Genomic DNA, 13695 nt, shown 5'->3' with positions numbered 1-13695 from the left:
CACCACTTTTTGCTTGATATTTCAATAATAGTAAATACCTTTGTGCTCAAACTACGTTCATCCACTAATATGAAAAATGTCCAGATTATCTGTTTTGAAACGCCCCCTCTACCGCTTCAGGTTTCAATACAAAAATTGAAAGTCTACGGAGATTTTGCATTGCATCAGCCATTAATAAGCCCGGATGGTAATGTTAAAAAATTGCGTGATGTATTCCGAGTGTATTCCGAATGGAGAAAAGATGTAAACATTTCCAATTACAAATCTCCGTAAGAAAATTGTTTTCGTTCCTGTGAAATTTTATGAGTGAAAGGGGATAATTGTTCAATGAAGATACCTTGGATATATTCCCTTTCATCGATTTCAATTGTATTTCTTTCACAGGTATGTGTATTTTTATTAAAAATCATCAAAAATTGATGGAAGCAATAACTTGGGACAGACTATAAAATGTCTACATAGTGATTTTATTTGGACACAAAGATATGTTGTTTGCGTAAAGGTTTTCATTTGTTTTAAATTATTTTCATGGGAGGTTTTTATTATAATGCATTTGTGCCGTAAGGTACGAATGTCGTCTTGGTGGTTTACTTTATGTGCTGTAAGATGTTTTCAATTGTTAAATCTTCATTGCCTTTCTTAGATACAACAGAAACAAAAAGTCAGCGTTACACCAGCGACTTGCCAGAAGATGCACACCAGCATATACCATAGTAACTTTCATCTATTGAAGCTATTAATATTTAATGCTCTTTCCTTATAATTCTTGCCCGCAAAAACACAAACAAGAGATGAGATGCGGGTGTAATCCGTTTTAACATGAGCCCGATTCCTGTCAAAGTCACGGAATTGGAATACAGCGCCAGATCAATGAGGTACAATCGTTGCTGCCATTAGCAGATTCCGGCGCGCGAAGGAATTGAAAAGTTTTGTGTCAACCGCCAGTTAAGAACCAATATATTGGCAACATTGCCAGCTTGTGTTACGAGCATACTTTGTTACATGGTTTTATCAGCATTATCAATATAAAATCTATATTACAAGTTACTTTCTTTCATCGATAAATTATCTACTATCACATAATTAGTGTTACAGTTATCAGATTTCGGTGGTCGTATCATCGACATAGAAGCTACTGAAAACTGCATTTGATGTAACATCGCCATGGTTCAAAGTATCTCACAGAATTAATAAATCAAACTTTTTTGACGAGCCCAGTTAAATTTTAACAGTTATAGACTTCCTCAATTCTTTTTAATTTCTTATTCAAACATATTTTAATAAGAATTCAAACGGATTGGGCAACAGGCTATGCCTATGTACACCCTTTCCGGGCTCTCTCAATTCTTTTAGCTGAGTAGTATCACTAGTTTTCTGGTGCAATTAAAGACAATTCATTATAACAGGGACACATAACATAAAGACCGAAGGAAAGACGATTCAATAGAATAAATATACATGTACTATCATTATGGAATTATCAAGTAGAATTCTATTAGTTTCCAAACGGTTTCTCTATTTGCATTGCGCTTATTGTATCAGATGAACCAATTTATTATCAATATTTCCACGCACAGTTGGAAGGTGCTTGAAAGCAAAACGTTTAGAACAGTTTTGGTTTTTTTGTTAGATCTTTACATTATTTATATATACGACAAATATCCTTAACCTGATGAAAGTTATTGTAATCAATTAAATAGGTACTAAAATATTTTACTGTGTTAATTTCCTGACTGATGGGTTTGATCAGTTTTTGGTGATATATTTGGGGTATTCACGATTTCAGTTCTAGACATTTATTTGCAGTGTATGTTTGCATACCTGATTGTTTTGTTATCAAAGGACCGCGGCGAACAGAATTAGAAAATGTGTATAATTGGTTATGTATTGATCTTTACTGCATGTTTGTTTACATGTACCTGTATAGGCAAATAAAAGAGAAAATATCTCTTTATTAAAACCAATCCAAACTCTTTACTATTCAATTAATACCCAGAATTCTCTACGATGGGAAAATTCGTGTGAATTTCCGAGCTAACAGATTTCAGATCTTAATTATTAAACACCGATTTTAATGTTTAATTGATCTCGTGTTACAATCTTATTTTCTCAGTCCATTTGACGTGATGTCATGTTCTGTTATCGTTAAGGCATGAAGGAATATCTGAAGGGATATCTATGAAAAGGCACTCATTTGTAACGTAATTGAACTATGCGTCACAACAATGTTTCGGTCATGTCAGGGAGCAATTCTATTGTTTGATTCACACCCGACATCTATGTCACCGGCTCCTAAAGCAAACACAGTAATGACACCGCCAGTTCAAATACAAGGACCTGGGCTCCGATTTCAAACATCAGAAACACAGAGGAGTCTTCCCACATGATATTTGCTGATATCTCATCTCTAAAAAAAATTCCACCTGCATGTTTGATAACAACTTAGTGTTTGAACTTCAAAGTACATCAAGTTGGTGCCGACTGCAAGGGCTGAGCATGCGGACGAAGGATATGTTAAAGCACGGTGCATTAAGAGAGAGAGAGAGAGAGAGAGAGAGAGAGAGAGAGAGAGAGAGAGAGATCGTTCAGTTGTAGTATATATTTATAGATTTATAAAAGTCATGTTTTGTTATTGACAATTAGAAGTAACAACAACAAAGCAAAGGTTGGGATATTAATTATCTGTGACCATATTTCGAAACTCGAGAATTCATTGAAGAATTCATTTCAAGAAGAATTCGTTGAAGAAAAATACATTTTTTTTCGATTTTAAAAGTTTAGTTATCTCTTTCCCCCGTTCTCTCTCTTTTCTCCTTTTCATAGTCGAATACCCTGTGATTGACCGAATGACGTTACGGAATACATGTAATCCAATTGATGTGTAAAATTGCATTCATATGCAAATTTGATGATGCAATAATAAAAAAAAAAAATTTAAAATAGAATTAGCAGGGACGTATATACTAACAGTTAGTATATACGTCCCTGGAATTAGTAACTGTTCATTTTCTCATTATCGACGCCTGGCTTTACTGGAAGTGTGTACCTATGTACACAAACATCAAACTGTAATATTTAATTTTAGCCCCAACACGCGAAAGCATTGCACGCCAATGAAAATTTACATTGAATATTAGGTACGGAGGTTTAAATCTACATGTCTAGGTATCATGAATGGACTCGATCGAGGTAATCCGACTTGCATTTAACAGGGTTGATCTCTCTAATTATAAACCAACGGTTATATCTCCATTTTAGTGGAAAGTTTACCCCTGAAAAATAAAAATGAAAAGATCAACCGCCGATTTAATCTGGTCATCGAGGACACAGACTGGAGCCTAAACACTGAATGTCAATCAAGCCCCGATCCATTGGGCCGCTAGATCGCTCCAAGCGATATGGGATTTAGTTTGGGCTTTATCTCTCGTATTCTGGACCGTTATTTGAAAGCCCCCCTCCATTAAAATCTAGTCCATGAATCCAACAAAACTGTCAGTCTCCAAATCGCCCTCTAATTGGATTCCGCGATTTTATTCTCATGAAGTCTGCTGGCATTTGAAAGCATTGATTTTAGAGCGTCTGGAAAAACTTTTACTTTCATTTTTTTCTTCTATTTCTATCACACACTGATCAGAAATCTTTCAGAATCTACGGGTTTATAAAGATTTACGCTGACAAAGTCTGGAGCTTACGTCATTCTATCTATATTGCACTTCTTTATCGTTCAGAATCATGAAACACAATGCAAATGTACTTGTAATAATGATTCTCTTCGGCCTAATAAAAGATCTTTTTATTTGCAAAACAAAATTTGTGGTCAGTGTTACCCATTGCTGCGTTCAATCGATTTATTTATATTTTTTTTTTTTTTACAAAAAATAGCAGCATTTTAAACTGAAATTTTCGAACATTTTTTACTCATAGATAAAACTAAATTCAGTGAAATAATTTACTTCAGTCTACATATTAAACAAAACAGTATCACTTTACAAATATTTCTTCTCATTCTTTCAAGTTCACAACATAGATTTACAGACATCAAAGATAATATAGTACAAGAAAGTTTTTAATAGAACCATTCACACACTCATACAGTCCTTCAATAAAGCATTCACACACAAAATTAAAAAATTGTGTATGCCTCAGCCTCCGGCTTATATTATCACAGTCTGTTAAGGTAGATCCTGGACGGATGTTTGTACGGAGAGAATGACTTCCTACCGCCTCCCTGTTCCGGCTCTGCTTCCGGAACTCCTGACGCTTCCCATGGAGCTGGAGCTACGGGAACCGGCCGGGGAACCCATTGCTGAAACAAAAGTATGATATCAATTAAACATCTGGCACAATGTTCCAAAAAAAGAAAAAAATACGTAAATTTATCAACATTTAAATTTTTACAAGTTCTTTAAAATGATGAGAAACTTTTTTCCAGATAACTACATTAAGGTTTGAGGCTTTAAGCAAGACAGAAAAAAATTGAAAGATATTTATAAACCTTCTTGTTTAAAAACAAAAACCCATACTATGGATTTACATGTATATCATCTATGGTAATTTTTGAAAATACATTTGTATACAAGTAAGTAACATAAAATCCTTCCTCATAATTACAATGAGGGTTATCGGTTTATGCAATAATAGAAATAAGGATAACTTTTACCATTTCTTTTAAATTTCAAAATCTTGAAACTAGCAAAACATGACAATAGATATATATTATAATATATGTAAGCTAATGTTAATTACCCCCAAATTCTGCGCCTATCTGGACTGGTGTTGGTCTCCCACTACCGAGGGGTGATTTGATGCTGGAACTACTACGGACGGATCCTAGACTACTTCGGGCACTTCCCGGCTGTCTACCGCTTGGGGTGGGGGGAGGAAGGTTGGCCTACAAACCAAACAGGAGTTATCAGAACTTGTTCAATCATCATTTCTTTAATATAGATTGTTATTCAATAAATGAGAAAAATAAACAATATGCATTTCTTTCTGCATTTTTCAGTTATTTTAGTGTCTTTTTAAATCTATTAATGATTGTTAACAGATCTGGAAAGTTTTCGGACCTGTGAGAAGTACATGTTGACAGCTTCGCCAATATCTGGATGCTTCTGGATAACGTCTCCGATCTGTTGCATGATTTGTCTGTTGAACTCACGAAGTTCACGGACATCAAAATCTTTCTGTGAAGAAAATACATCAATACTGAAACTCGGAACAGACAACTACTGGTAGATAACTTACTGATAAAAAAACCCATCTCAATATCAATTCATCATAGCAGTTACACAATTCAAGATTAGGTACTATTCAGAAACCAACTTTATTTTTGAAAGAAGTTGTGGGCTTTCCAAAAATTGTTACATAGAAAATGATAAAGATTCTAGCATTTGTTTTAATTAAATCACAAGAAAAAGGATAGAACATAGATTTACCTCCTCATTTGTCTCCCCTTTGGCCTTCTTGGCTGACCTAAGCTCTCTGGCATATTTGGAGTTCTAAAATTGATAAAATCTTTAAATAGAAACATTGTGGCAACTGTTGCAAAGATGAAAAAAATGTGTTCAGTTGTGCATGGTTTTGAAGCCTTTATTTTTATTCAGGTTATTTCCCTATATAACATTACATGTATTACATACACTGTGCAAAGATTGGATATTTACCTGCTTAGCTACTCTCTCAAGTTTGTTTCTCAAATCATCCAGTTCCTTATTCAGCTGTAATCTCTTATTCTGAAAAGAAAGCAAAATTCATAATGAATTATTTACTGTTAAGTATACTGTATCCACCATCACCAAAATTTTGAAATCCCTCAACTCATTCCTCAACTCAAATCCTTCAAAGAAAAAGTGTACAAGTTTGAGGTACGTGAAATCTCTTATTTTAGGCTGAGTATTGACTTGAGGAGAGTTGGTGACAGCTGGGCTAGTATCCAGTATTAAGTGGGTTTATATAGTTCTTACCTCCTTCTCCTCAATCATCTCCTCGTACGCCTGCTCGTCCCTGGAGAGGTTGTCCAGGGTGTTACTCATGGTCTGTAGGTCCTCCTGGAGCTCGCGGATCTGACGCCGCTTGTACTTGAACTTGTCCATGACTGCCCTCATCTGCTCCTCGAGCTGTCCTTTCTCCTCCATCTCATCACCTGCAAAACAAAGAGGACACACATGAGGACAATTCTACCTTATATATACATGTATTGAATTATCATATACAAAGAAATCACCTAATTTTGGGGAGGTAAATTTTCGTTTACTTTTGTTATTACAGGTTCTTGGGAAGGTTATTTTGATGGATTAGGTAGAAATAGTTCTTTGACTTCAGATGATATATTTGTAAAACGGAAAAAAAACCCCCAAAAATTGACCCATAATGTTAATTCTAATGATTGCACAGTATACAAGATGAAAGAACATTTACTATGTTTCTTAATTCTTTCTAATGCTACGACTCAATCTTACTATGCTGTAATTGAAAATTTTCAATGTCATCATTAGCAAAAAGAGGAAAAAGATTTATATAGAAACATTAATTAAGATGTACATGTACTGATAAGGACCAAACGTTCTGGTTTACATGTTAAACACTTTTACAATTACATGTAGGACTCACTAGACTCTGTGACTTTGTTGAAGCTTTTCCTGTACGTTTCGTTCCGGTTGTTCATCAGTTTCAGGGTGTTCTCCAGGGCCCGGATCTCCTTCTCGGCCTTCCGGATCTTGGCATCCAGATCATCTCCCTCTCTCTGGAGTTCCTCCTTCTCCTGAGCAGCCTAATCACAACAGATCCAGATCAACAGGATTAGATTCAAAAATCAAAATCGATGTCAAACAATCCAGCAGAATCATAAAGTAGAAAAGTTCAATTTTTATTGGCTGGGGGGGGGGGGGGGGATAGGCTTGAAGTATGAATATCATTTTTATTTTGAGGGTTTCACACATACCTTGATGACATAATAAGCTTGTGATCTTTCCTCCTCTCCCTCTGGAGGTGCCATGGAAACCATCAGAATTTCATATCTGGAATTCACAAATTTTTTTTTAAATAAGGTTTGCCAAGTAAAAAAAAAATTTAAATATGATTTAATCATTATTACATGTATCATTAAATTTTGATACTCTAAAGCTTTACCGTAATATATTTTTTCAAATGAATAAAAAAACTGTTTTTTATATAAAGTTCGGAAAGTAAAAACAATCTAACTAAAATATAGTTTAATTATCTAGATCATCGAAATATAACATCACTGATATTCATGATGCTCTGTTTTCATAACTGATAAAATTTTGGAAAAATTAATTAATGAGACATTGTTTACATTTTTTTTGAAGAATGTATGTGAACACTGACAAAAATGTATAGTGCAAGAATTCACATCATTTTACAGAAAAAAATATATTTTCATGCAAATTAACAAAAGAGGATATCAACACAGTTAAAGGTAAAGAAAGTAAATGGAAAGATTAAACACAGTTACTCTGTATAACATGGCAGAAGTCAGATTACATACAACAAACAGATTAATTACTGTAGATTCCTAATTAAACAGGAGAAATTGATATTCGCGTAAAATTGAGAATCCACATCTTGCAGATTTTAAAATCTTGCTTTTATTTTTCAGACAAAATGAAACTATGATAAAGATTTGGTATTCATGATGTTATATTCTGGCAATTTACCGGTAATGCAAAATTGTTGAAATGCAGAATTGTGTAATGGCATAATATAAGGAATCTACAGTATTGGTTTACAGAAATATTCATCTAAATGCTATCACATTCATTATAGACAGAGATACAGACAGATGAGTAGAAAGGTAAAATAAGTTTCAAGGACTCTGCTAATGCATTAAAGAAAAAGATTAAGACTTAGTGTAAAACAGTAAATAGCTTGCATATCAACATTTCATTGAGATATATATAAAGATGAAATCAAATATTAATAAAAGTCAGAAAAATGGGATTGAGGTAATCTGAGAAAGTAAAGGAAAGTATATGTAATGTTTTGGAGAGACATGCAGACAATCTAGTATCTAAAGTCAGCCTCAGACCAACCTCTTCCTTAATTTATCTATCTTAGATATTCTCTCTTGCAGCTCCGCACTGATTTGCTGGCGCTCTGTATTAGCAGAACGATGCTGTGCCTCCAACATCTCCTTATGAATAAATATTTCTTGCCGCCTCTCTTTCATTGCCTGGCACAAATTATTTCAAACTAATTAACCAAACTAAAAAATAATTTGTGGCCACCTGAAGCTAGCTGTGAGCACATGAAAGGGAAACCCCCCAAAACATTTTATTTCCTGAATTGTTAGTATTTAAATATTACTTTAAAAAATCCTGGCTCCATAAAACTAATTAGCGCTCACTTTTAGTCTAATCTCACTGCCACAAAAGGAATATAAAGCGGAAAAAAGTAAAGTGAGACGGAGATCAAAAGTAAGCTGTTCTTAGTTTTTATGGCCCCAATTCTAGCTTTCACAGTGAGCTTCAGAGTAGCCATTCAAAACAACATAACAAACAGACCTGCTTTTTAATTTCTCAATCTTGGAGATTCGTTCGTGTAATTCGGCAGAGATCTGCTGCCTCTCAGCCGAAGCAGCACGAAACTGAGCATCTAACATCTCCTTGTGTATACCTATCTCTTGGTGTCTCTCATTCATGGCCTTTTTTACAGGCAAGTAGTCAAATTTTCAAATAATCATTAAACAGTTATGGCAAACAATTTCAGTAACGGTTCATTTTCTTCCTAAAAATCATATCCGTTTTACTTTTGATAGATTGTTTCATAATTTGTCTGTTTTATTTTTAACTTTATCGTTATCAAGCTCATCAAATTTTTTGTGTTGATAATAATCCATTGACAAATTAAAGTTCAAAGTTCAATACCGTTTCCAACTGCAGTCTTCGCTTCTCTAAACCAAACACTTCATCTGCCTTAGAATTCAGCATCTCTCTCAGTCTCTTGATTTCAAGTTTGAGAATATTCTGATCCACCATCATATCCTACAAAATTCAAATAAAATGACATGTATCATATTCATGAATTCATAAACTTTTCCATGAATGTATTTGTGATCAATTATCTACCAAACTAAAACTGACATCCATCATATTCATTAACCTTTTCATGAATTTGAATTCAATTATCTATGCATCACATTCAGTAATTCATTAAGTTTTTCATGTATTTGTGTTCAATAATCTATGGAACTAAAAATGGCATATATATGTGTCATATTCATACTGAATAATACATGTATACGGAAAATTTTGTTTTTCAGTTGTCTCCCTTTAACAAGCTAAATTCTAACCTGTTTGTTTCGTATGATTTTCCTCAGCTCTTTCTCCGAGCTGTCGTTGTACAGGTTGAGCTCTTCTATCTTACTGGTCATGTCACCCTTCTCCGCCCCTGACTTCTCCAGGTCTCTCTTAACTCTGCGAATGTCATCCTAGAAAAAGTATCAGAAATCCCAACTAAAGGTAGATATTTTGTTACATGTATTATAGAATACAAAGAATATATAATCTTGCTTACATCACATTATAATTGATACATAATTGTTGCAAAATCTATATCCACAGAATGACAAAAACAAGAATACTAAAACTGATTATTTAAAACTTGAAACAGAATAAATTATTTCAAAATTGCTCATTTTGATTAATAAAAAATAAATTAAAAATCTCTATCTCAATAATTTTTTTTCAAATTCATTTATTTTGGCATGTACCTGAAGCCTCTTGAGTTGGAGGGTCAACAAAGTGTGAGTGTTATTCCTCTGGTCCAAGTCATCGTTCAGATCCTTGATTTTGGCTTCCAAGGCGATCTTTTCTTCGTTGCTTCGCTCTCCCTGCATTCTGTTAATTCTCCTCTCAAGTTGTTGAACAGCAAAGTCCTAATTTATTTGAAACAACACTCTACTCATTACAGAGTCATAAAATTAACCCTCATATACTGAGATATCTGTATCATTTAGCATTAAAATAGTCAGGAAGAGTTGATAAGTACCAGGTAATTTAGTTACAAACTTTATACAAACTTGACCAGCCATTCTATGTTTTTTAACGCAACCTGAAGTGAAATAATCAGTATATACTATTTAATGAAAGCTGCATACCTGATTGTATATGATTTCTTGTTGTTTGAGGGCATCTGTGTCCACTTTGGATATCTTACTGTTGAGGTTACGAATGGCAGCTTGGCTTCCCTAAAATCAAGAAAAACATGATACGTCAGTTTAATATCACATACATGTACTTTACCAGTACAATGTATTTATTATTTGACACAAATTGATTTTTTAGCAAGTAAGGATAAAATTGATTTAGGGTATTTCTAAAGGTATCTATTCAATCACATACCATAATATATACATGGAATTTAAGAATATCAAATGTTACATGTTTACAGTAACTCTAAATAGTACTGACCTGAATTTCAGCTTCTGTGTTCCTCTCCTTCACTTTACATTCATGCAGCTCCTGGGTCTTCCTGAACTGGAGGTCCCGGAGGGCCTTCAGCTTCTGGTCATACTCTTTCTGCACCTTCTCTTCCTCCTCCAACAGCTCGTCCATGCGTGCAGCTCTCTCCTCGGCACTCAGGGTTGACTCTGTGGCTATCTTAAGTTTTTCCACCAATGTTTCCCTCAAATCCTTTGCCATTTGAAGTCTGAAAAAGTGTCAAAACATATTTATATGAATTTTATCTAGATGAATAAATCATTTATCAGTATGTAGGAAAGGTAATGAGGACTTCCACTGACAAAATTTTGAGGTAATAATAAAACTACCCAAAATATACTTACTTGTTGGTTTTCTCTTGGACATCCTTCTTCAGTTGAGAGACCTGTGACCTTGTGACTTCAAGGTCAGTGGCAGTGCGGTCAACAGTGCGTTTCAAGGCATCCAACTAAAAGATATTATGCACAGACATCATGAGTGAAAGAAAGAAATACCGGTATTCATGATTGGCTGGTTATTTGATATTAAGCCTACAACTACAAACCTCATCTTGGAACTGCACTCTCTGTGTTTCTGCCTCTTGGTAATCAATTCTAAATTTGGCTGACATCCTCTCTGCCTGTGAAATCTTCTTTTCACATTCTTTGTTATTCTCTATTTCATTTTCCAGGAAATACTGTTTCTCTTTAATATTTTCTTCCCTCTTTCTAACTTCTGCTTTCACTCTTGCCAATTTCTACAATTTGATTTTCCTTACAGATTAGGGTCATTTTAATGTATGTATCATCACAATTGAAAGAAGAAGCCAAATCTATACATTACATATGAGGTAAAACAAGAACAAACCGCTGCAAGGAGATCCATTTCTTTGTCACGACGCTGCATTTGCTCAATAGTATGTTCCCACTGTTCTATCAAGTTTTGACGCTCTTGATGAGCCTTTCGGAAGTCCTCGGCAGTTTTGTCCAGTTCAATCTGAGCTGTTAAGGTTTCTGTTGTTTCATGTTCAAGTACATGCTTTTTCTGCTTGGAGTCATCTGTTAGTCTTTCCATTCTTAATGACAATTCCTGAAAATCCCCCCAAAAATAGTAATGTATAAATGTCTGTCACATTCCTGGTATGCTTAAAGTGGTTCAATTATTTTTCACACAGATGAAGAATATCAAGTTACTGATAAACACAGTGAAGTAAACATTAATCATACTCTATTCTTCTGAAAATATCAAGATTCAAGGTAATTTCCTCCATTCCTTATTTATAACATGATGTGAATAAAATCATTAAAAAAAAAAAAAAAGAAAAAAAATAAACTGCAATCATACTATGCAATGAAGCACTGACCTTGATTTTGCTTTCATCTTGTCGAGTGTATTTCTGAATGGCCATGGAGTCCTCATCCTTCCTTGCTGACTCTTCCAGCCATGCCTCCAAAGCCTGCTGATCCCAGTTCATCTGGGATTTCATCTCCTCCAACTTCTGTGTTTGCTTGAATATGTTGTTCTGAAAAATAAAATTTTTTCATAAAAATCAATCTGCAGTACAGCAAATTTGCTTGGTATCGATATTAATATACAGGATTAATTTTTGGCAAACAAGATTGTGTATAAGATAATTATAATACTTATATGCTTTGCCATAATAAAGCACCATAAAATTAAAGAAAAGTACCTCAAAAACATTCTTTTTCTCTTTGAATTCCTCTAGCTCTTTCTCCAATTTTCTGACTTCTTGTTTAAGACGGCCTTCTTCTCTTTGAGCTATCATCAACATGTGATTTTCTGTGTCAATCTCTTTTTTGCGGGCATTTGTAAGACCCTGTAAAAAAAAAATATAAAGAAAAACGATTAAAATAAATCATTATCAATAAAACAGTTTAAAAAAAAAACAAGTTGGTGTAGCTTATAAATGTATCACAAAACAATGTAATTCATTGAATTTAATGAAATAATCTGATTTGTGCAAATCAATAGGTACATGACATGTACTTATAGATACAAAAGCATTTATTGGTTTATGTTTACACAAATCAGCAATCCTATTTCCAAACCTGTGTGTGTTGTAGCTCCTGTCGAACATTCTTAAGATGTTCAGACATAGCATGGATGCGGTCATCAAATTCTTCCAAATCATTTGTGGCAGCAACTACCTTCTTCTGTCTATCTTGAATCTGTGTATCAAAAATTTGTCAATGAAAGCATGAAACAAAGATCTAAATGTTGTAAAATTAAGTTTAATGATATTAACGAAAACAAAAATGAAATGATAAGTATTCTGTTAAGATATTCTAAGTGATATATATTAAAAAATCATAGCGATAATTATTTACGGGGGGGGGGGGGGTATTCATCCAACAATGGCAACATAAGCATTTTTCAAAGGTTTTACCTGGTCTTCCAACGCTTTGTTTTCGGCATTCGCCACAGGCATACTTAAGCCTTCGTCCCATTCTATCTCACTTAGAATACTATTTGTTCCTCGACTCATTTTGGATGAAATAAGAGACAACCTCTCCGAAGATTTATTCACCAAAATGCGTCGCCGGAAGAATGTTGTGTATTGCTTTGGATACAAATTGCCCGGATGTAAATAAAAGACTTTTACATTTCGAGCCCGATTTAAATGTCTAAAAAAATCGTGCCCGATGATAAATTGGATTCAACGCTATTGTTTGGTTTTCTAAAATATCTTTAAAGTAAGTTCTACATTTTACGATGATAAACTAGAATTATCAGTCATGATATAATCATGATAAATAATTATTAATTTATGTACATGTAAGCAGTTTTAGAATTTTCATAAAATTTCCACTGTTTACCGTTTGAAAAAAAAAACCCTTTGGACTTCATAGGGAAAAAGAAGAAAATAATGGTTTACTTATGGGCGCTGATATCTCACGTTAATCAAAATTGATTGTTTGAATGGTTTTTAATTTTTTTTTTTACGTATGCTGTAGACTGTACATTTACAATCGTCATGTTAAATGTACATTTGGCGTACGTAACCACGGTAACCGTTTCGACTATCATAAGCATAAAAATTAATGGGTATTTTATTCTTTTTAAAAATTGTCAAATGATACGAACATTATCAGGAGCATAAAAACATTGACTTTGAACGAATATTTTAAGGAATTATGATTTTGTATTCAATATCAATAATGACTTGGAACAGTTATTACTGTGTTATGAAGGTATATATTCCACAGAACTTTACTTTCAAAGATCTTTATTCAAA

General features: G+C 33.8%; 1 protein-coding gene across 2 annotated transcripts; it reads right to left on the bottom strand.

Annotated features, from left to right (window-relative positions):
- Window positions 1–3935: 3935 nt before the first annotated feature.
- On the bottom strand, window positions 3936–13030 carry LOC128181629 (coiled-coil domain-containing protein 39-like). Of its 2 annotated transcripts, none has more exons than XM_052850102.1 (21): window positions 12847–13030; window positions 12509–12628; window positions 12130–12276; window positions 11803–11961; window positions 11307–11528; window positions 11005–11196; window positions 10805–10908; window positions 10431–10668; window positions 10118–10207; window positions 9731–9895; window positions 9311–9448; window positions 8886–9002; window positions 8523–8662; window positions 6941–7016; window positions 6610–6769; window positions 5964–6142; window positions 5664–5732; window positions 5436–5498; window positions 5067–5183; window positions 4747–4891; window positions 3936–4306 (listed from the first exon to the last, which is right to left on the bottom strand). In XM_052850102.1, exons 1-21 carry the CDS (start codon window positions 12943–12945, stop codon window positions 4218–4220), a joined length of 2829 nt encoding a protein of 942 aa, XP_052706062.1. In that variant the 5' UTR covers window positions 12946–13030; the 3' UTR covers window positions 3936–4217. The 2 variants fall into 2 exon arrangements, with proteins under 2 accessions (XP_052706062.1, XP_052706061.1); XM_052850101.1 differs by lacking the exon at window positions 8523–8662 and adding an exon at window positions 8052–8191.
- Between the last annotated feature and the right edge of the window lie 665 nt (window positions 13031–13695).

Source organism: Crassostrea angulata, chromosome 4 (genome assembly GCF_025612915.1).
Source record: "Crassostrea angulata isolate pt1a10 chromosome 4, ASM2561291v2, whole genome shotgun sequence".
Taxonomy (NCBI): Eukaryota; Metazoa; Mollusca; class Bivalvia; order Ostreida; family Ostreidae; genus Magallana; species Magallana angulata.
Note: the sequence above shows the minus strand (reverse complement) of the source record. Positions and strands in the feature narration are given on the sequence as shown.

Coding starts and splice junctions, on each gene's coding strand:
- LOC128181629 (XM_052850102.1), bottom strand. CDS start 12,945: ATGAGTCGAGGAACAAATAGTATTCTAAGTGAGATAGAATGGGACGAA. Junction 11,962..12,129: donor AGAAAAAGAATGTTTTTGAG/GTACTTTTCTTT, acceptor TTTATTTTTCAG/AACAACATATTCAAGCAAAC. Junction 10,669..10,804: donor GTCCAAGAGAAAACCAACAA/GTAAGTATATTT, acceptor ACACTTTTTCAG/ACTTCAAATGGCAAAGGATT.